This window comes from Portunus trituberculatus, chromosome 45 (assembly GCF_017591435.1).
Source record: "Portunus trituberculatus isolate SZX2019 chromosome 45, ASM1759143v1, whole genome shotgun sequence".
Classification (NCBI taxonomy): Eukaryota; Metazoa; Arthropoda; class Malacostraca; order Decapoda; family Portunidae; genus Portunus; species Portunus trituberculatus.
Genome location: NC_059299.1, coordinates 1,177,582 through 1,205,028, shown reverse-complemented (window position 1 = coordinate 1,205,028; position 27,447 = coordinate 1,177,582). Strand labels below are relative to the sequence as shown.

General features: G+C 43.9%; 2 protein-coding genes and 1 long non-coding RNA gene across 6 annotated transcripts; 1 reads left to right on the top strand and 2 right to left on the bottom strand.

Moving 5' to 3' along the window:
• Positions 1 to 16,862, bottom strand: LOC123519572. The gene is made up of 2 exons (XR_006679056.1): positions 16,816 to 16,862; positions 1 to 1,266 (listed from the first exon to the last, which is right to left on the bottom strand). It is a non-coding gene; the product is annotated as an uncharacterized LOC123519572 (long non-coding RNA).
• LOC123519569 (venom phosphodiesterase 2-like) lies at positions 1,135 to 9,088 on the bottom strand. 2 transcript variants are annotated; one of them, XM_045280988.1, is made up of 14 exons: positions 8,936 to 9,088; positions 8,223 to 8,255; positions 7,404 to 7,691; positions 6,911 to 7,054; positions 6,396 to 6,512; positions 5,582 to 5,921; positions 5,151 to 5,383; positions 4,593 to 4,775; positions 4,084 to 4,179; positions 3,749 to 3,863; positions 3,291 to 3,476; positions 2,558 to 2,771; positions 1,861 to 2,002; positions 1,135 to 1,514 (listed from the first exon to the last, which is right to left on the bottom strand). In XM_045280988.1, the coding sequence occupies exons 1-14, from the start codon at positions 8,939 to 8,941 to the stop codon at positions 1,362 to 1,364; spliced, it is 2,250 nt and encodes a 749-aa protein (XP_045136923.1). In that variant the 5' UTR covers positions 8,942 to 9,088; the 3' UTR covers positions 1,135 to 1,361. The 2 variants fall into 2 exon arrangements, with proteins under 2 accessions (XP_045136923.1, XP_045136922.1); XM_045280987.1 differs by lacking the exon at positions 8,936 to 9,088 and adding an exon at positions 8,643 to 8,720 and having other exon boundaries at positions 1,316 to 1,514.
• Positions 11,366 to 26,647, top strand: LOC123519570 (receptor-type tyrosine-protein phosphatase alpha-like). 3 transcript variants are annotated; one of them, XM_045280989.1, is made up of 17 exons: positions 11,367 to 11,528; positions 12,310 to 12,659; positions 12,800 to 12,958; positions 13,524 to 13,672; positions 14,386 to 14,476; positions 15,019 to 15,086; positions 15,943 to 16,086; positions 16,660 to 16,800; positions 17,129 to 17,253; positions 19,282 to 19,417; positions 19,557 to 19,667; positions 19,814 to 19,901; positions 20,350 to 20,552; positions 24,176 to 24,301; positions 25,491 to 25,636; positions 25,813 to 25,948; positions 26,069 to 26,647. In XM_045280989.1, the coding sequence occupies exons 2-17, from the start codon at positions 12,464 to 12,466 to the stop codon at positions 26,273 to 26,275; spliced, it is 2,226 nt and encodes a 741-aa protein (XP_045136924.1). In that variant the 5' UTR covers positions 11,367 to 11,528; positions 12,310 to 12,463; the 3' UTR covers positions 26,276 to 26,647. The 3 variants fall into 3 exon arrangements, with proteins under 3 accessions (XP_045136926.1, XP_045136924.1, XP_045136925.1); XM_045280990.1 differs by having other exon boundaries at positions 11,372 to 11,528; positions 12,313 to 12,659; positions 26,069 to 26,557; XM_045280991.1 differs by lacking the exons at positions 13,524 to 13,672; positions 14,386 to 14,476 and having other exon boundaries at positions 11,366 to 11,528; positions 26,069 to 26,557.
• The last annotated feature ends 800 nt before the right edge of the window (positions 26,648 to 27,447 follow it).

Genomic DNA, 27,447 nt, shown 5'->3' with positions numbered 1-27,447 from the left:
TGGGTTTTATTGATTTTATTGTTTACAAGGTTTTAGTTTTATGTGGTTAGTTTAACGGTTTTTTGTTTTTTGTTTGTCTTTTGAATATATTTCCTAAGATTAAGCTTTGTGTATTCTTTGGGTGGTAGCTTTAAGAGAACTTTATTTTCTTTAGTTTGCTTGTTTGTTTGTTTTATTTTGTGAGTTACTGTGATAATAATATTGTCTTGTCATGCTTGAAAAGCTAATGTATGGTGATTTTGTTTATGTGTAACGAGATCGTTAACACTTTGTCTATTTTTCTGGACCATTCCTTCAGCTGTATTAAAATTTGTTGTCGTGGTCAATAAAATTTAGTTTAATTTAATTGAATCTGTGTTTGGGTGTGCGTCAAGACTGAGCAGCAGTAACACCACACACCCACCACCACTACTGCCATCACCTCTACTCAGCTGACGGGCTGACGCTTTTAAGCTCTGTACTGTAGCCGTAGATATGTTTACAAAGGCAGTACGTGTCTAATATAAATGTCTATGATAACTATCTAATACTACATCTATTATTGATAAGATACTATACTTACACGAATTTCATATTTAGAATTATTGGTTATTATAACATCTTTCTTTCAGTTATCGTGTCCAGCTATAGTTATTTGTCAAAGCAGTTAACATTAAAATTATTAGTCTTGTAGTTTTACAGCGAATGTTTGCATCACTGCGGGGAAATGTAAGAAAAAAAAAAAAAAAAAAAAAAAAACGTGGTATTTGAAAGGTAGACTATGACATTTCTTCCATTCTCTGTTTCTATCACCTCTATTTTTTATATTTGTATATTTTGACAATACACCAAGATGGATTGATAATTAGAAAAATATTTACATTTTCTCATGCACATCGATTTTCTTATCTATCAACTAATCTATCTATGAATCTGCAATTTATTTACCTACTTTTACCTACCTATCCATCTACCTAATATAAATCTATAATCCAATCAAATTATTTGCTTATTCATCTATTCATCTTCACACAAACATTCAAACATTAACAAGTTGGCATGGATGGGTGGCGGTAAGAGTGTTGGGTGCCGGGGTGTGGGTTTTGGGGATGGGGAATTAATGACATTACTGGGTTAAGTACAAAAATTTACCACAATATTCATAATCTTTTATCGCTTTCTCTGGTACACTCATGAACTCTCTGCCTGCTTCTGTACTTCCTTTAGACTTTTATTGAAATATTAGGGAAATATATCAATAAAAATTATAGGCTTCACAATTAGCATCTCTCTCTCTCTCTCTCTCTCTCTCTCTCTCAGTACAACATACCCCGTAGAGACTGTAAACATTTATTTAGATAAGACGCTGAGGAAGACAATTATTATGGGAGGGGCCACAGGGAACGGTGGATGCGAAGGACAAGGGCAAGGCGAGTGTCGGTGGTCAAATCGGGGAAGAAAAGGAGTCCGGTGAGCAATTCTACGTCTCTCACCCTGGCAGTGTACAGGCTGGCGTAGGTCGTGTCGTTCCCACTCTGCCGATGTAGATGATATTAAATGACATGTCGGATAATGTAATAGACACACTTACACCAGCGACTTTGATAAAAGTGTGAAGTTTGTTTTGCTTATTACTACACATATATAATGCATCACTCAGTTACCTTCGAGAGTCTTACATGCCACTGCCATCTCCTCTTTGTTGTACACCACCACTACCACCACCACAACCACCACCACTAACATTACCAGTCACTGTCATCACTGCTGCATACTACTACTACTACTACTACTACTACTACTACTACTACTACTACTACTACTACTACTGCTGCTGCTGCTGCTGTTACGGAACATATAACCACCACAAGTACCACTTACAGCGGGTGTCCAAGAATACTGTGTCTGGGGGTATACAAAGGCGAGGACGTCAAGGCGGGTAGGATCACAGCTTTTGAGGAAGGGCACTTTGTCCATACAACGCGTCACCACTGCGAATAGATCACTAGGCACCTGCACATGTCTGAAAGAGGAAAATAAGGTCAGGAAGAAGGGAGAAAAGAAAAAAAAAAAAACGTGTGTGCGTGTGCTATATGGAGCAGTCTTGTTCATGAGGTTGAGCTTTGGCGGAGGGAGGAATGTGCCTCTGACTTATGTTGTCATGTTAATGGGAGATATCACGAACTGTCAAGTTTTCTTTGTTTGCCGGCTGGTTTAATCCTGAAGTTGGTCAGCATCGTCTCGCGGTGAAGTCGTCTCAAAACAATAACAAAGCGTTATGTTGTAGAATGTATGTTTAAAGATACTTTAGTCATTTTACTATCTCAGTAGGTGATAGTGTAGAATATCCAGAAATATTCGATATGCAGTAACTCAACTTTTCTGTGGAACATTATCGTACTTGATCTGGCAACCGTAACTGCATGGAGTAGAGAAAACTCCCATCGAGTGACGATAAGGATCGCGTGACAGAGTGATTCCATCCTATCTAAACGAACAGTATGAGTGGAAGAACCCCATCCCCCCCAACATTAAGCATACATGTGAAGCATATTAGCATAATGAATGAATACCATACCCTGTCGCAGTGGAGGGATCCAGAACCCCGTCATTGTTGTCATCAAACACCGGTCCCAGTACCACACTGAGCGGCCCGTGCAGCCTCTGCCAGCCAGGGACCAGTACCTCAAGGAGGTGCCGCCACCGCTGTGCCACTCCGGTGCCTTGCCCATGGTTGGTGATGCCCACAGCGTTGCTGATAAAGTAAACCTCCTCGGATACACTCACAAATCCTGTGTCATAAGAAGAGAGAATGCGTGAGTGAGCAGAAAGGTGATCGCAAAGGAAAGACAGGTAGGAAAAGAAAGGAAAAAAATAAAAGAAAACCTGCAGAGTTTCCCCACGGCGCCTTTCGTTGACCCTGACGGCGACGTTTGGTAGTGTGGTTAAAGAATGTACTCATTCAATAGCGTGTTTGTATTGAGGCATCCACTGCTGCCAGACTACGTATATCGTGGTGGGGACCTTTCCTCGTACGCATTGTGCCGGAAGTCTTGAAGGTAACTTATCAATAACAAAGTATCATAAGATATTTTGTGAAGGCTATTCAAGCTTCAAGCCATCAAAGACACATATCAGAGGCAGCTCTAGCCAATGAAAGCTGCCACAAAAATATCACTAAGTATTGAGCCGTCTGCATGTATACCGGATAATTAAGATAACAAGTAAGGAGATACACGAACTTCTAACCGGCCAGGCATCACTGGTGCATCTACTGAAGAAGTCACCCACAAGCAGCTGTCTCTACTCACCGGGCGGGAAGAGAGGCGTCATGGTAATATTGGCATAAGTTTCATACTCCGTGCAGGTGGCCATTTGAGCAGGAAGAAGGCGAGGATCCGCTAACCAAGGCCTCTTTGAAGGTGCGGTGTGCAGGACATCGTCTTTGTGGAGGGAGAAACTAGTCCACAGCGGTGTTTTCTTCTCAGCGGAATAACCTGCAAGGACACAACAGTCATGGCAGCTGCCTCAGTAGTGTTACAGGCAAGCGACCTTCATGCTTGTAAACAGGGATTATTATTAATGCATAGGTAGACAGATAGATGAGGTATACATAAATGCAGATACATATATAGCTAGTTGAGAGACGGAATTTACAAACACGATCAGCTGAAAGAATCACTCTGGACTATCTTATCACGAAGAAAAACAGCCAAATTTTGTTTATAAGCACAAGCGTAGTAAGTGAAGCAAGGCAGAGAGGAAATACCTGTTACGTGGGTGGCATGGCGGAGGAGTAGAGGCGCCGACAGTGTGGTTGAGGTGGTGGGAGGTCCCCAAGGAAGATGTTCAGATATGTCGTCAACTGTTGTTTGTTTGTATGTCTGGAAAACAAAACGTATTTTTTTACTCATGGCAGCACCTGACGCTTTCTTCACTAAAGACTTGCAACACTGCAATGCCAAGCCAAGCCTTCCTACATCGCCACACAACACAGACACTATATGCACACCACGCCCATCACAGAACTCTCGCCAGTAGAATGAAATACCTGGTAAGAATGACACAACTTTCACTCATAGGCAGAGAGCTGTGTTCACTCACCCCGCCTCTCCACCTCGACTTAGCCTCACACCCCTCGGCGAGCTGGAAAGTGTTGCTTGCGTTGTCAGGATACTCGGCGGGGACCGGGTCGACCAGCTGGCGGTGAAGGGGAACAATGAGGCAAGTTATAGCTTAACGCGTCATTCTGGGCGATAATTCTCAGTGGGATAATTATCCACATACAAAAAATTACTTTATGTAGTTATTAATCAGTAGCAAGGCTTGTAACGACATGAAGTGATTAATAGTTAAGACTCAAACTTCATTCACTCCAAATCTTTCGCTCAGTTACTTAATTCAACATATTCTGTAACATCTCTGTGTCGCACCTCCGTCACACACAAGTCTAAAGCCTCTATGCGGTTTTAAGGACGTTTTTACGGTACAAGTGACAGACTGACATTATTTTACATTATTAACATGTAAAATAGTCTAATTATCTCTGTAACCTTGGAAAATAGTCTTGGTGAGAGAGCAGACTCAACAGAGTTTCAAAAAGCAGGCTTTACCTTCGTGGAGGGAAGGAGTGAAGGAGGGGCAGCGAGGAGGTGATGGAGGGCGCCCCAGGTACCGTTGTTTGGCGCCGGCTTTACATTGGCAAGGAGACACATCAGGTTATAGAGTTCAATATTCTGAAATGCTTCCACTGTCTTGGCCTGCACAAGGTCCGCCCCATACCCAATGAAGAGGGCCTGGCAAGGGAGAATTACTCGTGTTTAGCAAACGAAGTGCTGAGGAAAAGAACCAGACAGGGAAAGAGCAGAGCTAAGAAATAGAAGGAACAAACAGATGATACCACATGAGGGATTTGCTGCATGATGAATGTGTGTGCTGACTAATCTATCCTGCACTCAGTAAAAAGGGTCACGTGATAAGATAAAAGTTATTCACATAAAACAATCACCAAACTCAACAAGCACACACACACGCAGACACACACACACACACACACACACACACACACACACACACACACACACACACACACACACACACACACGTACATACACACACACACACACACACACACACACACACACACACACACACACACACACAAGCCTCACATCCATGTTGGGATGGATATAATCGTAGCCGTGCGATCCCAAAGGCGGCTTTCTTTTCTTGGTGTCGGGGCGCACGTCCTTCACGCTGTAGCCGGGCTGCTGGTCGAGCACGATGGGGAAGATGCGGCGGTCGTTGACATAATGGAGTCGCTTGGGCAGGTCAGTCTTGAGGAACGCCCGAAGCTTACCCGGAAAGTCGTTGGACAAGCGCCTCATCAGGTTCACTTCAGCTTCTGTCGCCACAAGCCAACGCCAAAGACTGATTCATTCTCAGTTCACAGTGATTGCAAGTATCAACTACAGGAAATGCACATCAAAATCTTCCAACCAACTAGTTTCTCCCCTCCCACAGCACACACACACACACACACACACACACACACACACACACACACACACACACACACACACACAATCTCTCTCTTCCTCACCATGGCTCGGGTTCTTTAGCATGATCATTGCCGACGCCCCGTAGATCACGTCAGCTATCTGGCTTATATTCGGGACCGACACTGCCAAGTCTATTTCGGGGTCTGTCCTTCTCTGAGCCATGCCGTGGTCAGACAGAAACAGGATATTGACACATTGCAGAAGTTCTCGTTCTGCCAACCCTCTCATTAACCCCTTCACCGTCTCATCCATCGTCTTCAGCTTCTTATCAATATCCGGGGATTGAGGGCCCGTACGGTGACCCTGGCTGTCCGGCTCCTCGAAGTACAGAGACACCCAGCTCGGCCTCTCCTCCGGCGGGAGAGACAGCCATTCCAGCACCTGTGCAAAAAATGAGAGAGAAAAATAATCATTCTTATATGTTCATTTCACCTCATCCATGAGTATCTGTGGATTGCTTTGTGTTTGTTACAGGCTGTCACCTTTAGTCGTTCTCATTCCTAACCACGTCTTCCCAGTGTGTTAGCGGCAGTTAGCTAAATCGTCTACAGCAATGTATCCATCTTTCCATCACACACCTCAACAGTTTCAGCCATTACAGTGTGCCACTTTGTTTTCTAATAAGTAACTTGTTGCTGTGTAATAACAAAATAACATATTGTAACAGTATTATCCATACACACACACACACACACACACACACACACACACACGAGCATAAAGCCCAGGCCCTGTAAAACTACAACTAGGTAAATACAAACACACACACACACACACACACACACACACACACACACACACACACACACACACACACACACTCGTATATGCAGTATAGGTTGGCGTAGGACCCACCTTGCTGACCCTCTTCTCATAAGAAATGGAGTTATCGTAGTGCTTCCAGTAGTCAGGACGGCGCCCCTCGATGTCTGCCTCAGATCCTGGCCAGAAGAACGTGGCACTCTTCTTACCCTGAGTAGATAAAGTAAAGAATTAGCTGTGTGTGTGTGTGTGTGTGTGTGTGTGTGTGTGTGTGTGTGTGTGTGTGTTCAACCTGGTGAAGAGAACCTTTCTCAACAGAGCTACACCTTGATATCATCAGCTAGTTAGTGTAGTAGGAATGATCTTGTTTTATAGTGATGTCATTCAAGGCTCGTATTTTCTAGACCTTGCGTATGACACTCTACTGCAGATAACTCAAGTTCGCTCAGGGAATGCAGGCAGCTAAGGTGGCTCGTCAGCTGCTCTCAGCCAACCGAGCACAGATGTGAAATGATAGTGAAACAAATTTACACACACACTCTCACTCTCTCTCTCTCTCTCTCTCTCTCTCTCTCTCTCTCTCTCTCTCTCTCTCTCAAGTGACTTACCTGCCGCCCCACGGTGTTCCAAATGGGCTCCCCGAACCACCAGGAGCCATTGCGGACTGCAGGGCTTTTGAGGGTAAAGAGAGCCTTGAAGACGGGGTCATAAAACACGTTGTCTACAATGCCGTGGCTCTCTGGGTACAGGCCCTTGGGTGAGAAGACGAATATTTCACTAAGAAAGAAAACTTCCAGTGGTGGCGACATCCTGGGGAAGTTTGTGGCAGCAAGAAAGAAGATAACTTGGAGAAACGGGGAAGTCTTTAGGATTTCATAATTCCACGTAAAAACATAATTATTTCAATATCCATAACTCACACACACACACACACACACACACACACACACACACACACACACACACACACACACACACACACACACACATAATTTTAAAGAAAAATTGGATAAGCGTAGATATGGAGACGGGGCCACACGAGCATAAAGCCCAGGCCCTGTAAAACTACAACTAGGTAAATACAACTAGGTAAATACACACCGTCACGATGGAGTAGTGGTTGGTGAAGGTCTTGGTGGGAAATACTGGCAGGAGGTAAGGGGCGTACACTCCTAGTTTGGACAGGCGTTCCAGGGTCGGGGTATGTCCGCGGTGCAGGTAGTCGGCCCGGAAGCCATCCAAGGAGACCACTAGGACAGGCCGCGGTGAGCCGTATTGTGCCGGGCAGCGTGAGGCGTCCAGACGGTCAGGCAGGGTGAGTGTGGCGGGGGACGACCCTGAGCTTGATAATGTTGTAGCGAGGACAATGATGACTACCAAGACTACGACCTGTTGAGGGAGAAGGAGATGAAAAGAACAGTCACATACAAGCTGGTGTTTCTGTTAACAGGCTCCAATCTTAAGTACTCTGACTGGAATCTGGGATGCATTCCAAGGAATTCTTTACATAAGGTACCGTAAGCTAACGGCGCAAATTTTTTTTTGAAGGGTGATGACCTCACTGATTCACGGCCCCTCGAGGTACAGGCGGGACGTGGTGGGGGAGGAGGAAGGGGAGTGGGTATTGTTGATAAACAAATCAAGATGGCAGAACTCGGTGGGCTCTCTTCTCCTCTCTGCTACTCTTGCCTCCTTAAAAATTTAATTTCTACTATAAATAACGTCCACAACTTCTAAAACAAAGTAGCCACCGAGCGATTCTGCTGTGTTGTTTGTCTGTAGGGAGAGGCACGAGCTATGAGGGCCTCACATCATCACGTCTCCCACACAAACATGGCCGGCACATTGCGACTCGCGAGGTGCCAAGAAGAAAATAAGCAAAAGGAAGGCGAGGCAATAGTATGCCGGACTACTACTCACCGCTGCAGTCGCCGCCACGTGAACCTTTGTGATCTGCGAAAAAAACAGAGAAAACATCAATCAATACAGATAAAATGCACTTGATCAAACAACTCTAAAAGTGTAAGGTATAGTCAGTCTGCTAACTCACGACCTTGTGTACAATCTTTATCATAAGCTACCAGTTTGTTTATGTATCGATGTTAAATGATATCGATAAGTTTTTTTCTTTATTAACACTAGTGATGATGAGAAACGTGCAGCTCTAAACCACTTGACAATGTATAGTTATAGTTAAAGGAACCTGGAGAACGCGTGATAAGGGAAAAAGGTCGAGGGGAAGACAAAAGTGATAAGAGTGATGTAATTGCGGCGGAACTGCAAACAATGGAAGTACAGAGGCAGAGGCGAGGAACAGAAAGAACTACAGGAGACTCCTACATGATGCCAACCCCTGATTCTAAAAAGAGAGAGAGGGAGGCAGGGAAGGAGGCGTGTCCTCATCTTTTCGAAGTTCCGAACACAAAAAAACAGAAAACAGAGTTGATGCACGTAAGACGGTGTCGGTAGTGCAGCGGCGTTGTTAACTGGGGCTGATGTTAAAGAATGTAGTGATAACTAATTATCTTCTCGCTATTTCCGTCATCTAACAAACACGTAAACCATGAAATGTAGGGCTACATTGGCAGAGTCACGTCCGCAAAGACTGGGATGTGTTGTGTTATTAAACTTACTTGCATGTCGGATCAATTTTTCCTTCTACACTTTCCTTTGAGTGTGTTTTCGAAGACGATGAAAGAGCAGGACCACTGACACCCTCCCAGGCACTCGTCTAGCCACACACTGAGTGACTGTAGTGAATGTGACAGTGTTGAGCACGGCGAGACAGTGTGCTGTGACTCAAGGTTGTTCTTCCCCATCGGTCGGCGTGTGTTGGGGGAGATCGCGGGCTTTCCTATACTTCAATGCTCATCCGTTTGATTTATCCTTCCATCACATAATTTCTCATTTATATAACATGGACTTTATGCTGTGAACACGAAGGAGTTACCGATTTGGATCTTTATATATATATATTTTTTTTTTATTTCACTCTCCAGTTTAGTGTATTTTCTATAAGATAATTTCGCGATTTAACATTTGTAAAGGTGAGGTGCGATGACTTCCAAACGTATGCGAGCAGCACCTGAGCGCAAGGTGAGTAAGGATGACTATCAAAAGAGTGAAACGTAGCGCGGGAGGAAGAGGAGTGGTAAAGCTGTGGGATTCAAGGAAAGAGAGGAAAAAAAAAAGACGGAAAGAAGAGATAAAAATATAAATAAATAAATGAAACGTATCACTCAGTATACGTTTACGACGGACTGAAGAGCAATTTCCAGCTTTCTTTACTGAACAGAGCCATGATTTGTGTACTTCACTTATTTATCATCAACTCATTTGATTTATGTTCTTTATTATTATTATTACTTTTTCAATCGAAGTAATCTTTTTGTAATTGGTCGACGATCGAGACCCCAGATGTTAGTGACGTGAGTGTCGTGGCATGCTGGTGTTGATCCCTTATGTTAATGAGTTTTGATTAAATGATAACATGTCCTCCCAAAGATTGACTTGGCTGGGCTTACTCACTAATGAACCTCGACCTTGAGGGCCTACCACGTCATCCTCGCCGTCCTTGTCTCGTGCTCCCCTCAGCGATGATTCCTCGCCTCCAGATTATCATTGACGCTACAACACCTCGACTTCTTGCCTTGACCCGCACCACAGGAACAAACCGTCTGCTACAGGCCACAGGGGAGAGCCAGTAGTGGAAGACTAGGCGAGGGCAACGTGAGTTTCTTAGGTTGGACTCAGGACGTGGCAGTGGAAAGGCATCAGTTCAGTCACTCTCCAGTCAACACATGCACTACTACCTCACTCTACAGCTTTCAAATTATGCAAAACACTATTACAGCGTGGAAACGTTCTTTCACGTGATTTAGTTTAGTTATCCTTTCCTTCTCATAAGACTGCAGCCTCTGGTGCGTGGAGCGGCACTGCATGGCGTGGGGCGGCCCGGCGCAGCGACAGAGTATGGGAAGCAAGAGAGTGAGGAGTAACAGTCCTATGTGCGTGTGGCTTCAGGCCCAGCACTATAACAGATCTGTTCATACATTTATGTCCGTTCATCTATTGTATCTCAGTTTCCATTGATAGCTAATGACTAGTTGCACTGTTTTGTCTCGCACACTTATAGATGCTTACATATGTATTGCACAAATATTACAGTTATTATCCACAGCAAATATATTCTTATTCAAAGACACAGCAAGTGTCAGAGTCTCGGCCCCACAGTACGCACAGCACTGAAATGTTAATGTTAATGTGAGTAGGATGTACTGACTGATCTGTGAATCGTTTGAAAATGTCCAATTAAAATATTCTCAGTAGCCTTGGGATGGAGTGAAGATGACGCGGTCCCATCATGCAATGTAGCTATGTCAGGGTACTTACATGCTACCACAACAGTTAATTTTTGGCTGCTGGAATCGTTCTTGAAAGATTCATGTATACGCTCTAGGGGAGAGAGAGGATAAGGTTCGTGGCGGTGGTATTTAGCTCCGTTACATCCTGTTTTCTTTACAGAGCTACCGTACTTAGGAAGACCATGTATCTGTTGTAACCGTGATGACTATGTTAGACATCTACTGACAGCTATGGTAAAATTGATGCAACCGATAAATAAACATGAATAACAACAATATATTAATGTCGGCATAACGTTACAGGCAGAGTGTGGCAGCGAGGTGTTTGAAGGGGGTAAGATGTGAGGCCGATAAAGGGAACCAGATGTAACAAGACTCGCTTTATATTTGTGTACTTGGGTAAGGATTCGAACCCTCATCCAAATAATGAACAGTCTTTGGTATTCATCTGTCGGTGAAATTGAAAACCTAAGCTGTGCATGGTAAGAAAGGACATTGAACGATAAGGTTGCCGCGAGAAACCCTTGAACTATTATCATATACCTTCATATATATGTTCAAAGAAAATTGTTGCACACACACACACACACACACACACACACACACACACACACACACACACACACACACACACACACACACTCAGATCCGGTTCAAGTCTACATGATAAAGAGAAAAAAAAAATCCTACATCCCGTGATAAGTAGAGACTTTTGTGGCATTGTCAACGTGCCACTCTGTGAGCAGCACGTCTCGTCTACTCGTCCTCTTGGCGCCCAACAAACGAGAACATACACCACATACATTCTACATCTTGCATCAACACACACACACACACACACACACACACACACACGTCTAAGGTAAACCACCACGACTAATTCCAAATGAAGTGCGGCAGCGGTCAGGCAGTGTCCACAATGCCTGAGTTGCAAGGTGGTGTGATGCGCGTCTCTTCGCCCTTGTGACCGACAGGAAATTCACCACGCTTTGTCTTGAAACGTTTTAATCTTATGAATGTTTTCTAAGGACACAATTAATAACGGGGGATTTTCATGGAGGTTATCATTTTTCTCTCCTTCTCTCTTTTACTTTACTTGTTCACAATTTTTGTTGAACTGGAATCATGAACGCACCCTTGAAAATTCACACACACACACACACACACACACACACACACACACACGAGCCAGTTTGAAAAGTGAAGTGATGATGGTAAAATAATTATATGAAAACAAGTGAAAGTGAAGTGCACGCAGTGTTTCCTCTTATCGTAGTATTCGTGTTCAGTGTTCGTGGAAAGTATACTCTTGTCCACAGCGCCACGTAGGACAGTGGCGACAAGGGAGCCATAATGTAATACTAGAGATTGACTTCCCGCATATACGAGCTACACAAGATCTTGAATCCCGTACCGTGTCCACCACCCTTTACGTCACTCAAGGCGAGATATTTCATTAGAACCAGGCACCATCGTTTTAAGGAAGCCAGTGAGAATTGATACAACACTTACGAATTAATTTCTAAGAATTCTCCATGCCACTTCGACCATTTAATTTATTTTGTTAAGAAAAAGTTTTCTCATAATTGCTACTAAATCTTTTTGACTTTCGCATGCTACATTTATCGTACGTACGTACATAGCAGGTAATCTCCTGAAGGATCTGAAGGAAAGGACTGATCAGATTTTAAAAAAGGACAGTTGTTACAGTTCTACAACAAAAAGAAGAACACTTACGCTGTGACTCGTGTTCTATACTAAGCATTTGTGGGATGAGGTGAAGCAGCAGCAGGAGTGATGAGTGCCTTGGTGGATCGGGTGATGCAGCTTTGCCGGAACACACGAGCTGTTGGCAGAGATTACTGGCTCCCAATAAATAACATCATAAGGGAAAAGAGGGTGAAGGGGACGCTGGCAACACGGTGGGGAAGATTTAAGGATCAGATGAGAATCATGACCCGGCGAGCAGACCTCACCGTCAGGAGCCTTCTGGGTAAGGCGCCGCATGCCCTGTGGCTCAGTGCAACTCAGCCTTCGCGCACCATGCAGGCATTGAGATATTACTTAACAACACCGCGCTGCATCACCAAATTAACTCTCTCTCTCTCTCTCTCTCTCTCTCTCTCTCGTCAGCACGTCTCGTGGATGGAGCGAGGGAGGGATCAGCGCTGGAAACAGACAGTAGCAGTACGAGTCACGGGGAAAGAGAGTTCCAGGGCTACCGCCACTGGCGTCTGAATGAGCTTCGCAGCCCAGTGGATTACCTCGCCAAGTGCAGGAGGCAATCATTAGGTAAGGTGTATCGCAGAGAGAGAGAGAGAGAGAGAGAGAGAGAGAGAGAGAGAGAGAATTCGTTAGATAACTAATCTTCAACATCTCGGTCAACTGTGCCAATGGTGTGCTGTGGCCAGTCTCAGTATCCTCTTCCTGAACCAACTTGGGCCGAGGTAGTGAAGGGCATAACTCGTCACCACACTGACAGGCATCGCAAAGCCCCGCCCACGTCACGAGCCCTCATGGCTTTGTGTTTACTCGTAGCGTATTTATTAGTTTCTTTCTTAACTACTTCCTTAACATTTCCATTCATTTGTACTTCGCATATGTTCTGAAGGTCACATTAGTAAAAAAATTTCTAATATAGCACAGCCATCTACTGTTAAGAATATAAGAACATAACTTTGAGGAATCTGCAAGAGACTGTTAGGCCTACCTGTGGCAGTCCCTGTGTGAGCAAATTACCTAAATCCATCTATCATCCGCACCCATAAATTTGTCTAATTTTTTTTAGTGTCCTATTGACCCAGCACTAACATGATTATTGAGCCCGTTCTATTCATCAACCACTCTCCTCATATAGGAGAGGGAGGAGAAGAAGGACGGGAAAAAGAAACACAGACACGGTCATCAGAGGCAGATAATCTCCTCCCAGAGCACTTCAGCGCCGAAGAACTGGAGCACTACTTGGTTCACGCCATGCAATCCACGGACTTGGACACCCAGCTCCAGGTGACTGCCGGCAGCCGCGTCCCGGGAGCCATGATAAAAGAGATAATGATAAAGAGGACAGGAAATGTACTGTGCTGGAGCGACATGATTGTATACTAAATTTTTTTTACTTTAACATCTCTCGCTTTAGGGTCATATTCTCATCCTTTTCTGTGTTTCACCTATATCAAAAGGCTTTATCTAAATTTACCTGAGTTTTTCAAGGCGTTTTAACGATTCTATAGGCAGATTGACAAAATTCATACATTTATTAAAAGACATTCTTAATAATCCCGCGAATCACCTCTGCGGCCTTGGAAAACAGTCGTGGTGAGAGAGCAAAGCACTTATGAATGGAATGAATCCCACGCTAAGAAAACTATTGCCAAGGAAGAATGATACACTTAAAACTCGAAACGGATGTGGCTGTAGCCTCGAAGTTGAGTAGGAGAGATTTATCGCCCGTATTAAAAAAAACTCCTTGCTCTCTCACCACGACAATTTTCAAAGGCCACATAGACAACTAGCCGGGTTTTCAAGACAGTTCCTTCTTATTATAAACTAGAAATCTTCCCAATCCATCACCAGAACCATAAACATACCCTTAAAAACACGAGTATCTTCAACTGGAACCTATGGAAAGCAGTGATGGCGAGAGAGCAAAGCAAAGCGTTTTAGAATACAGGTATGTCCCAAGTTGTGAGCGCTTTATAATTTTCCGTTGAACCCGCCAGAGCGTTCCGAGGGATGACCCATATCGCAGCAAGACGCAGGCTGCCATGCCCACCAACATCAAGAAGAACAGATACACGAATAATGTACCGTGTGAGTACCTTGTCCGTATGTGTTCTCTCTCTCTCTCTCTCTCTCTCTCTCTCTCTCTCTCTCTCTCTCTCTCTCTCTCTCTCTCTCTCTCTCTCTCTCTAAGGTGGTAGTAAACTATATTGACAATTTGATACACAGCGTAGTAAAAATAAGGAAGCATTCACACAGACAAACAAAGAAATAACAGCTAAAACCATGCTGCCACTCGGCTGGATAACATAAACAACAACAGTAACAATAACATATCATCGTTCTCATCATAAGCGTCATCATCACCCGTGGTCTTTTTCTAATTAGAAGACATTGTTAACCCCGTCAATACCAAGACACGTTTCCATATTCATTCTGCTATACAATTTGGCGATTTTACAAAGCTTCAGAAACTTATTTGGGGGATTAAAATAGTGAAGATTGTGGCCATTAATCCTCCGACCTCCATAGATTCTTCCTAATGTCAATAAGATAGTCTAATCATATGCAAATCTCTAGGTAAAAATGTGTTCCAGTATTCAAGGGGTTAAACGGTCCACTGTTCTCTGCAGATGACGACACGCGGGTGGTGCTCCAAGGGGAAGAACAGTCTGACTACATCAACGCCAGCTACATTGAGGTTAGTGGCTCGGTACTCTTATGGTTATATTCAGAAACACATTGTTCTCTCACCACCACAATTTTCCAAGGCCACAGAGACGATTAGCAGGAATTTCAAGACAGTTCTTCTTTATGATAAACCAGAAATCTTGCCAATCCATCACCAGAACCTCAGAAATGCCCTTAATAGCATCATAACCTTCAACTAGAGACTTTGGAAAACAGTGATGGTGAGAGAACAAGGCATTTAAGAATACAGGACTTTCGTGGATATGTGGACAGTCTTGGCTCGTGCTTTGAAAGGTTTTAGACTCTCGTTTGAACCATTTGCAAAAGCTTCGCACAGTTACTCAAGTTTTCATGGATATTTTTTTTCTTATGATACAGAATTCCTGTTAACCTCCTCAGCACCATGGCGCGTTTTCACATTCATTCTTATTACTATTTGGTGATTTTATACAGCTTCAGAAACTTATGTGGGGATTAAAAAAGTGAAAACTCTGGCCATTAATCTTCCGACCACAAACTCTTTCTAACGTCAATAAAATCGTTTAATCATGCCTCCCAAAAAGTAAAATCATTCTGAAAATGCGACTCAGTACTGAAGGGGTTAATCTTCCACTAGTCTGTCTCTCCTAAAGTGACTCCTGAATGGTGGTCCTGAGTAAAGCGTGGTTGTCAGCTGTCCTTATGATAGGTGCGTTGATCAACAGGAAACAAGTATTATTCACATCAAATCAATTATATCATCAATAAGCTACAATATGTTTTGAACCCAGGAGCTACACTAGGGTAGACAAACTATAAGACTATGGATATATATTTGAAATAAGAGTGGTGGAAACTGGAAAGTAAATAGTGTGACTCCCCTGCAGGGTTATGAAGGGCCGCGGGTCTTCATCGCCACCCAGGGACCGAAGGAATCCAACGAGCGCACAATCGATGACTTCTGGAGAATGGTGTGGCAAAACAAGTCCAACGTGATTGTCATGCTGGGGAACCTGGTAGAAGGAGGCAGGGTGAGTGTTTTTTTTTTTTATGTATGAGGGGAAAGCTGACCAAGGGCAACATAAAAAGAAGAAAAGAAAAGGCCCACTTAGTTTTCAGTCCCCTTGCAGGTCCGAGAGAGTTAGCCAAAAGCCTCCCTCTTAAATGAAGTCATGTCAGAGGATGTTGGAAATACAGAAGCAGGCAGGGAGTTCTAGAGTTTGCCAGAGAAGGTATGAATGATTGTGAGTTCCGGTGAACTCTTCCATTAGAAGTTGGGCAGAATAGGGGTGAGAGGAAGAAAGCCTTGTGCAGTGAGGCCTATATGGACTAAGTAAATGCAGACTACTAAAGGTTGTCATTTTTAGTAAGTCGATTTTCAAATTCTATTGCTATTCTCTGCCATCGCTATTTGCATTCTTTTTTGTATCTTTCACATATCGTTTTCTTCTGTTCTGTCATTTATTTTATTTTATCTTCTTTTTTTTTCTACGATTCTTCTGTGTTGTTTTGACATATCTGGCGGTTTTATGAGAGTCGCATCATCTTTCTCGCGTAGCCTTCCATGTACTCATTGACACTAGTGAAGAGTTACTATTGCACAGAGTAAAGTGAGTCAGTACTGGCCGGACTATGGAGTGAAGCAGAAGTACGGCCAGGTGGAGGTGGAGAAGAAATCAGTCAAACAGGACGTGAATTGGATCCGCAGACACTTGGTGGCCAGTCAGGGCAATCACAGCAGAGATGTAAGTGTACTGTACTCTCTCTCTCTCTCTCTCTCTCTCTCTCTCTCTCTCTCTCTCTCTCTCTCATGAAGGAAAACATCACAAAAACCTGTTCACAAAGCAACACTGTCACTAAAGCTTCTTGATATGAGATAGATGAGTGGATAAATAGATTGATGGATATTAATCTCTCTCTCTCTCTCTCTCTCTCTCTCTCTCTCTCTCTCTCTCTCTCTACTATCAATGCAAAACGTTCTTTCTCTCCTTTCACTCTCACGTTTATCTCTCTTTCTCTTCCTTCAACACCTTCATAATCTCTTCCTCCCCCCTCTCTCTCTCTGTCTGTCAGGTGGTGCAGTACCAGTACATGACGTGGCCGGACCATGCTGTGCCAGACAGCCCGTATGGCGCCGCTCGTATGGTCAGGGACATGCTGAGGTGGCTGTGGAGCGGCCCGCCCGTCATCCACTGCAGGTAGGTCATCGGGACACAATACTCTTTGCTCGTTTTTCTCACTCACCACTATTTTTTGTTTTTTTACCCCTTCAGTATTGGGACGCATTTTATTTGCATTAGGAAGGGTCTATGGAGGTCAGAAGATTAATGGGCAGAATCTTCACTATTTTATTTCCCACATGTTTCTGAAGCTGTATGAAACCGCCAAATAGTAACGAGAATGAATATAAAAACTCGTCATGGTACCGAAGAGGTTAACGTAAGAGGGGAAAGCTGGCAGGGTCAAGAAAGTCAGCCATAAGAAAGGGAGAAATGTCTTAAAACTTCCCTCTTAAATGAAATCAGGTTATAGGAAGTTGGAAATACAGAAGCAGGTACAGTATAGGGAGTTCCCGAGTTTCCCAGAGATTACTATATAGGCTATTCTAATAAAGGCACTGAAATATCAGTTCTGGTCTTCAAGAGTGTTTCTCGTGTAAATATGAACCACGGTAGAGTCAATATAAGCACGGGAAGCAAAAAAAACAACATCATCAATCAAGAGGTGTAAAAGAAAATAAGCAATGGGAAACAAATTAGAGTCCGGTTAGGTTAGGTTAGGTTAGGCTAGGCTAGGCTAGGCTAGGTTTAGGTTAGGTTAGGTTAGGTTAGGCCAGGCTAGGCTAGGCTAGGTTAGGTTAGGCTAGGTTAGGTTATATGACGTCAGGTTGCGTTACATCACAGTGGGTTTTCGGATCAGTGAATAGGAAAGACGAAGGCGAAATTGTGTAAAGAAAAGCCTGGGAAAAACAACTAGAGAGGGAAATAAATGCTCGGAGGAGAAAAGTTAAAGGGAGTGAGAGAAATAAGATTGTACACTGGTCCTTGCTGCCATATTCAGAAACAGTTGACTTGAGCCCCGCACCTCCACTGTTTCAGAAGGCTTCTGTTCAGATGACACAACATTTCAAGGGTGTTTTTATGGGTCTAGGGACAAACGAACAAGGTTACTACATAATATACAGGAGAAATACCCTTAATAACCCGGCCTATCATCTCTGTGTCCTTCGAAAACTGTCGTGGTGAGAGAGCGGAGCGTTTCAGAATAGGGGCCTCAAGTCAGGAGAGTGGCGGCGGCTGGTGGATGGCGGGGAGCATCATATCTACTGTAACGGATGTGCCAAGACGTTTGAGTCTGATAACTGATAGACACGTGTGGGTGTTAGTGAGGCACCCTTACGGAAGACAACAGTGATTATATAGTCTTTTTATCTGTGTCTGTCGTGTTCTTTCTTGCTTTCTTTTAATGTCAAGTATCCTGTTTTGTGTGTGTGTGTGTGTGTGTGTGTGTGTGTGTGTGTAATTCACCACCACGGTTATCTGCTGGTCACCCAGCCAATCTTCCCCATTGCGCAGAGCTCATAGACCGATCTTCGGGTAGGACTGAGACCACAACATACATTCCACACACCACGTAGTGTAGTGATTAGCACGAGAGGGCCGGGTTCGAGTCCCGGTAAGCGGCGAGGCAAATGGGCAAGCTTCTTAATGTGTGGCCCCTGTTCACCTAGCAGTAAATAGGTACGGGATGTAACTCGAGAGGTTGTGGCCTCGCTTTCCTGCTGTGTATTGTGTGTTGATGTGGTCTCAGTCCTACCCGAAGATCGGTCTATGAGTTCTGAGCTCGCTCCGTAATGGGGAAGACTGGCTGGGTGACCAGCAGACAACCGAGATGAATTACATATATTATTATCGTTGTATCCCCTTGATATAAAACTTGCTACTGATCACTCCGTTTTCTATGGTTATCTAGACCCATAACTCTTACAAATACAGATAGTGTTGCCCACGGTGTCGATCTGGCTCTGTTTAACCCGGACAATAGCCAAAGAATTCCTCCTTTTTGAGGGAGAGACAATCAGTGGAGGGTTTTTCATTGAAATATGCTTCTATCCTTGTACAATAAATAGACAAATAAACAAACAAATAAGCGAATGAATTGATGAAAGAAATCAATCTTTATAAGCTCATTTAATGCTTTCATTCCCTTTATCCCATAATCCTCAGCGCTGGCTTGGGACGCACGGGAACCTTCCTGCTGGTGCTACGATTGCTGGAAGACATGCAACACAACGGCTCCTTCAAGCCCCTGGACACTCTGCGCTCCATTAGGAAGTGCCGAGCAAACCTCGTGGACAATCAGGTACTACACCTAAATCATCTCCTGATAGTTTGCCCTTCCCTTCCTTCTTTGCCTGTTCAGAAACACACATAGCTGTCTTCATTATCACTTATTCATTTATTCATCTATTGTGACTTTTACCACGTGCCATTGTTCTCAGTACCAGTACAGGTTCGCGCACTACATTCTGTTGGAGATGTTATACGGCAAGAAGACGCGCCTCCCTGTTCACAAGCACTTCAACAGGGATATACTCTCCGACCAATACAAGGTGAGGAACTACTAAAACCTTGAAAAACTGTCTGAACACAAAGGGAATGAATATGTGGACTTGAGGAGGACAGTAATGTGTCGAGGAAAGTGTGCAAGGTGGAAGGAGTGAAGGAGAACGGTCTGATAGGCTTCCTTTTATTACAGGACCTGGATAGAGTTCCAAGCAACCTGACCTACAAGTGGGCGAGGTCACATGACGCTAACCTAAACAGAGACATTACCGTTCTTCCACGTGAGTCACTACCACTGCCACCTCCACCACCACACACGACACACGACACACGACACCCCCACCACCACCACCACCACCACCACCGACACGTGCTTACAAAATCGTCCATACCCCGGTAGCTTGCACAAAGAATAGATTATACACTGGACAAAAATACACCACCCTTAACCCTTTCAGTACTATGACGCGTTTCCATATTCATTCTGGTTACTATTTGATGATTTTACACAGCTTCAGAGACTCATGTGGGGGATAAAAATAGGGAAGACTGTGGTCATTAATCTTCTGACCTCCATAGACCCTTCCTTATGTCAACAAAATGGTCTAATCGTACCTAACTCTCAAGGTGAAAATGTGTCCCAGTATTAAAGGGGTTATTTAGTGTCAAGGAAATGTATTTTTGACTACGTGCAAGTCATTCAAGTTATTCCCTTCCTTTCCCCTTCAGCGGACGGGCGTCAGATAGCCCTGGCAAAGAGCCGCAGCAAGCAGTATGTGAACGCCGTGCGGGTGCGTGGCTCCAACCTGTGTGACACCTTCCTGGTTACCGAGCACCCGATGACACACACTATGGGCCGCTGCTGGCGATTGGCACACATGACGAGAGCCTTGGCCTGGGTCTTCCTACACCACCACTGGGACAGCAACGAGGCAAGGGACATGAGGCACACTTTAAAGTTTTCGTTGCTGCTTTTTATGGTCAATAGTAGTAGTAGTAGTAGTAGTAGTAGTCGTGGGAGTCGTGGTAGTCGTAGTAGTATTGATAGTAGTAGTAGTAGTAGTAGTAGTAGTAATCGTAGTAGTAGTAGTAGTAGTAGTAGTAGTCGTAATAGTCGTAATAGTCCTAATATTCGTAATAATGTTTTTTTTTTTTTTTTTTTTACGTAGGGAAGAGGGCCAGCCAAGGGCAAAAAAAAGAAAGTTAGAAAGAGGCCCACTTGAGCGCTGGCTCTCCAAAGACTTCAAAAAGTGCCTCGATACCTTCCTCTTAAAAGAAGACAAGTTGTAGGAATTTGGAAATACAGATGCAGGGAAGGAGTTCCAGAGTTTACCAGTGAAAGGGATGAATGATTGAGCGTACTGGTTAACTCTTGCATTAGAGAGTTGGACAGAATAGGGATGAGAGGAAGAAGAAAGCCTTGTGCAGCGTGGCCGCAGGAGGAGGGAGGCATGCAGTTAGCAAGATCAGTAGAACAGTTACCATGAAAATAGCGATAAAATATAGAAAGGGATGCAACATTTCGGCGGTGAGAAAGAGACTGAAGACAGTTAGTCAGAGGAGGGAGTTGATGAGACGAAGAGCTTTCGATTCCACCCTATCAAGCAAAGCTGTGTGACTGGAACCCCCCCCAAACATGCGAAGAGTACTCCATACAGGGACGGATAAGGCCTTTATACAGAGTAAGCAGTTGGAGGGGCGAGAAAAACTGTCGGAGACGCCTCAGAATACCTAATTTCATAGAAGCTGTTTTAGCAAGAGATGAGATGTGAAGTTTCCAGTTAAGATTATGAGCAAAGGACAGACCGAGGATATTCATTGTGGAAGAGGGAGTTGATAGATGGAGGAATTGAGTTTTTGAGGCATTGAAAACTACTAGATTTTCTCTGCCCCAATCGGAAATCTTAGAAAGATCGGAAGTCAGGCGTTCCGTGGCGTCCCCGCGTGATCTGTTGATTTCCTGAAGGGTTGGACGTCTCTGAAAGAACGTGGAAAGATGTATGGTGGTATCATCAGCGTAGGAGTGGATAGGGCAAGAAGTTTGGTTAAGAAGGTCATTAATGAATAATAGAAAGAGAGTGGGTGACAGGACAGAACCCTGAGGAACACCACTATTAATAGGTTTAGGAGAAGAACAGTAGCCGTCTACCACAGCAGCAATAGAGCGGTCGGAAAGGAAACTTGAGATAAAGTTGCAGAGAGAAGGATAGAAGCCGTAGGAGGGCAGTTTTGAAATCAAAGCTTTATGCCAGACTCTATCAAAAGCTTTTGATATGTCTAACGCAACAGCAAAAGTTTCACCGAAATCTCTAAAAGAGGATGACCAAGACTCAGTAAGGAAAGCCAGAAGATCACCAGTAGAGCGACCTTGACGGAAGCCATACTGGCGATCAGACAGAAGATTGTGAAGTGACAGATGTTTGAGAATCTTCCTATTCAGGATAGATTCAAAAACTTTAGACAAGCAAGAGATTAAAGCTATAGGACGGTAGTTTGAGGGGTTAGAACGGTCACCCTTTTTAGGAACAGGCTGAATGTAGGCGAACTTCCAGCAGGAAGGAAAGGTAGAAGTCGATAGACAAAGTTGGAAGAGTTTGGCCAGGCAAGGTGCAAGCACAGAAGCACAGTTTTTGAGAACAATAGGAGGGACCCCATCAGGTCCATAAGCCTTCCGAGGGTTTAGGCCAGCAAGGGCATGGAAAACATCATTACGAAGAATTTTGATTGTAGACATGAAATAGTCAGAGGGAGGAGGAGAGGAGGACAAGCCCAGAATCGTCCAAGGTGGAGTTGTGAGCAAAGGTTTGAGAAAAGAGTTCAGCTTTAGAGACAGAAGAGATGGCAGTGGTGCCATCAGGATGAAATAAAGGAGGAAAGATGAAGAAGTGAAGTTATTTGAGATGTTTTTGGCTAGATGCCAGAAGTCACGAGGAGAGTTTGAGTTTGAAAGATTTTGACATTTCCTATTTATGAAAGAGTGTTTGGCAAGTTGAAGAACAGACTTGGCATGATTCCGGGCAGAGATATAAAGTGCATGAGATTCAGGAGATGGAAGGCTCAAGTACCTTTTGTGGGCAACCTCTCTATCATGTATAGCACGAGAACAGGCTGAGTTAAACCAAGGTTTAGAAGGTTTAGGTTGAGAAAAGAATGAGGAATGTACGCCTCCATGCCAGATACTAACACCTCTGTTATGCGTTCAGCACAAAGAGATGGGTCTCTGACACGGAAGCAATAATCATTCCAGGAAAATCAGCATAATACCTCCTCAGGTCCCCCAACTGGCAGAGGCAAAACGCCAGAGGCACCTTCGCTTTGGGGATCCTGCGGAGGGATTGGAAAAATAGGACAAGATACAGAAATGAGATTGTGATCGGAGGAGCCCAACGGAGATGAAAGGGTGACAGCATAAGCAGAAGGGTTAGAGGTGAGGAAGAGATCAAGAATGTTGGGCGTGTCTCCAAGACGGTCAGGAATACGAGTAGGGTGTTGCACCAGTTGCTCTAGGTCATGGAGGATAGCAAAGTTGAAGGCTAGTTCACCAGGGTGGTCAGTGAAGGAGAGGAAAGCCAAAGCTGGTGGTGAACATTGAAATCTCCAAGAATGGAAATCTCAGCGAAAGGGTAGAGGGACAGAATGTGCTCCACTTTAGAAGTTAAGTAGTCGAAGAAATTACTATAGTCAGAAGAGTTAGGGAGAGATAAACAGCACAGATGAATTTAGTTTGAGAGTGACTGTTAAGTCGTAGCCAGATGGTGGAAAATTCGGAAGACTCAAGAGCGTGGGCACGAGAGCAAGTTAAGTCGTTGCGTACATAGACGCAACATCCAGCTTTGGAATGAAAATGAGAATAGAGAAAGTAGGAGGGAACAGAGAAGGGCTACTGTCAGTTGCCTCAGACAGCTGTGTTTCGGTGAGGAAAAGAAGATGAGGTTTAGTAGAGGAGAGGTGGTGTTCCACAGATTGAAAATTAGATCTAAGACCGCGAATGTTGCAGAAGTTAATGTAGAAAAAGTTGAGGGAGGTGTCAAGGCATTTGTGGTCTTCAACAGGAGAGGTGTCCGACCTGGGGACATTTTGGTCCCTCCCAGAGGGGACTCCGAGGCGTTGTTTATTTCGAGTCCCATTTTTCTTTTAAATTTTGATTTGGAGTGAAGGGTGTATGTGTGGTAAGTGCATGTAGTTTTGTGTGAAAAAGGAGAGCTGTCTTTAGAGGGTAGGCTGTGACTACTCCCTTGATTTGTGAGACACAAAGGGAAACATTCAACGAGATCACAACTAGCTTTAATGGAAGGTTCACAGCACCTCCTGAACTAGTGCTATTAGATCTCACTGGGAGTAAGTTATTGTTTCGGTAGGTGTCTATTACCTCCTCCTTAGTAGTAGTAGTAGTAGTAGTAGTAGTAGTAGTAGTAGTAGTAGTAGTAGTAGTAGTAGTAGTAGTCGTAATAGTCGTAATAATCGTAGTAGTAGTAGTAGTAGTAGTAATAAATTTGTCTCTTGGATTTTTATTGTTTCTTTCTCAGTTCGGTAAATTTTCGCCTCTACCGTACAGGACTACCCATCCGTCCTGCCTCCCTACGGCAGCTGTGAGCTGGAGGGTGTCACCGTGGAGCTGACAGGCAAAGACGAAAAGAATTTCTTCACTGAGAGGTCCATCAGAACGGCGTCCAAAGGAGAGGTGAAGGAGACTCGCATTCTTAAACTGTCTCTCTCTCTCTCTCTCTCTCTCTCTCTCTCTCTCTCTCTCTGGGACAAGATGTTTATTTGGGTTCTCGCTAAATACATGTTAAGTTATCCATATTACACTATCATGAAAATCAACAAACCTTGAAAGCGTCAGTAACTTCTTCTAGACTCTGCACCTCAACACGTTCATCGATGTCAGGCTGCCAAACACTTGTAAGTATGGAGTTAAGCCTTATAACACTGCACAACCTTTCGCAATATACTTTACTTCGTTACTTCTCTTTTTCTCTTGCTTTTCGCGCTTTACCTTAATTGATTTCCTTCCTTACTTTATTTCCATCACGTTGTTTTTATTTGATCTAGTTATAAGTATATACACATTTTAGTTGGCGATAGACACGCGTCGTATTACCTCCGGTCTATATTACTAGTACGTCTCTAACGGATGGCCAGCTTCATTGCATACGTCCGTATGAGAGTAGAATAATGTATACTTACGTGGAGAAGCGACACAAGAAGGGCGTGGTAATTCAAGTGCCGTTGTGAAGCATCAGCCCTCCACTTGTGAACACGGGAAGCACCGCAATAAGTGGGCCAGCTACTCCTGAACACTGCGGGGGCGTGGAGGCGGGGCGTCACTTCAAGGACACTCAGGCGTGACAAAACCAGTGAGTTCAAGGCACCTGCCTCACAGCATCCACTACACTAACACCAACACGAGGAGTACAGAGACACCTGGCAGTAAGGACGTCCATTTTCATGCTAAGTGAACGCTGCCATGCATTGTGCGCCGTGGATGGCTGTACACTGGCCTCGCTCTGCCATATGAAGCTTCAAGACTCAAAGAGCTGAATCCTTAACTAAAGCTCGGATCAAAGAACCTTCGATTTATCGACAGTATTGTCTCTGTCGATTGAAGAATTGATAACGGGAGCCGGTAACAACAATGGGAGACTATATATATATATATATATATATATATATATATATATATATATATATATATATATATATATATATATATATATATATATATATATATATATATTTATTTATTTATTTATTTATTTATTTATTATTACTTTTTTTTTTTTTTTCTCCGATCACCAGTTTATCAGAATGTACTTAGTTACTCTTAACAGGAGATTTCATAAGCTCATCCTGGATATGTCTCGCCTCAGAGTCACAAGATGCGGGTCTTCCATTTCAAGAATTGGACTCCTACCAGTGACCTGCCCTCGCCCCCCCAGTCACTCATCTTCCTCATGATGCGCTTGCAGGAGATTCGCAAGTCGTCGGATAGCAAGGTCATCATGATCAGCTGCAGGTACGTACAGTACATATATTAACCGTGCGTGCGTGTGTGCGTTAGTGTCTGTAGGAGACTAGCTGCTTCTACAATATACGGACACAGAGGCTCTGTTTGTGTTACACTGTACCAACAATTGTCTTGGTCGTGGTGTGCCTCTTGGTGACCTATCCACTCACTCCTCCCTGCTGCAGTGACGGATATTCCGCCAGCGGGGTGTTCGTGTGCCTGATGAGAGTGGCTGCCGAGATTCACCTGACGCGGACCGTGGATGTGTACAGGACAGTGCAGAGTATGCGATTCGACCGGCCGCAGTTTGTCACATCTCAGGTAAGGCCATGTGCACTCCGAACCCAGGTGATGAAGGGCGAATTCCAAATGATTAATGTGATATCCAGATACTGTAGGTATTGGGTCGGTTTTGTCTTCCTATATTCTTTCTTCCAACAGGCGCAATACAATTACCTCAATGAAGCTGCCATCGTTTACTTCAAAATGCTTCAGTTGGAGGAGCAGAAGAAGAAAAAGGAGGAGGAGAAGAAGCAGGCAAAGCGGATAAAAGACGCTGAGACAGAAGAGTCAGAGTTGGGAGGAGCTAAAGAAAGGAAGGAAATAGACACAATGAAACACGGAAGCAGTTCAGTGGACGACACATAGAAAGGTCATTTGTCTATCACAACGCTTCGCTCCTTCACAAGGTCAACACGTAAATACACGCAAGGATCAAGTTTACAAGTTTAGGATTGATAAACTTATAAACATATGGATATAGGAAACATGCACAGTACAGTAAACTCCTTGCCAATCTTGGCCCATATATTTTCCAGTAGCAATACCCGGCAGATCCTCACCAGGTGAAGGCTTCAGGTTCCCTTGGATTGGTTAAACTCCCTCGAAAACTAAGCCTTAAAGCTCCACCCACTTGACCCTCCCCTCCTGGTCCATGCCCTGTCCCTCCCCGTGACCTCAGAACGTCACCACCTCATCTCCCCCTCCACCACCTTATTGTGTGTGTGTGTGTGTGTGTGTAATTCACCTCGGTCGCCTGCTAGTCACCCAGCCAGTCTTCCCCATTACGGAGCGAGCTCAGAGCTCATAGACCGATCTTCGGTAGGACTGAGACCACATCACACACTCCACACACCGGGAAAGCGAGGCCACAACCCCTCGAGTTACATCCCGTACTTATTTACTGCTAGGTGAACAGGGGCCACACATTAAGAGGCTTGCCCATTTGCCTCGCCGCTTCCTGGGACTCGAACCCGGCCCTCTCGATTGTGAGTCGAGCGTGCTAACCACTACACTACGCGGTGTGTGTGTGTGTGTTTTCTTTATTTCTATTTCTTCTTTGTATTCATTTTCTGCATTCACATAACAGATGTAGCATAACAATCTCTCTGATCTTCCACTTCCTCTTCCTCCTCCTCCTCCACGCTCATTTTCATATATATATATATATATATATATATATATATATATATATATATATATATATATATATATATATATATATATATATATATATATATATATATATATATATATATATATATATATATATATATATATATATATATATATATATATATATATATATATATATATATATATATATATACACACACACACACAGAGAGAGAGAGAGAGAGAGAGAGAGAGAGAGAGAGAGAGAGAGAGATTTCGTTTTCACCATTGTACTGTACCTGCTCTTACCCAAAGCTTGAGCACAACGCGGACCTCGCCAGGGCACCGCCGCCTGCTGTTTGAATCTCCAGACTTATTTTGTTTCAAAGGATCAACAGATGTCACAAATAACACTTTGTTCACTT

What these genes read in the sequence shown, in the direction of transcription:
- LOC123519569 (XM_045280987.1), bottom strand. Translation starts at nt 8,705, where the DNA reads ATGAGGACACGCCTCCTTCCCTGCCTCCCTCTCTCTCTTTTTAGAATC. An exon ending in ATGAGAAGAGGGTCAGCAAG is followed by an intron (nt 5,922 to 6,395) that starts GTGGGTCCTACG and finishes TTTTTTGCACAG; the next exon opens with GTGCTGGAATGGCTGTCTCT. An exon ending in GATCCCTCCACTGCGACAGG is followed by an intron (nt 2,003 to 2,557) that starts GTATGGTATTCA and finishes TTCCTCTTTCAG; the next exon opens with ACATGTGCAGGTGCCTAGTG.
- LOC123519570 (XM_045280989.1), top strand. Translation starts at nt 12,464, where the DNA reads ATGAGTGCCTTGGTGGATCGGGTGATGCAGCTTTGCCGGAACACACGA. An exon ending in CCGCCCGTCATCCACTGCAG is followed by an intron (nt 17,254 to 19,281) that starts GTAGGTCATCGG and finishes CATAATCCTCAG; the next exon opens with CGCTGGCTTGGGACGCACGG. An exon ending in TACTCTCCGACCAATACAAG is followed by an intron (nt 19,668 to 19,813) that starts GTGAGGAACTAC and finishes CTTTTATTACAG; the next exon opens with GACCTGGATAGAGTTCCAAG.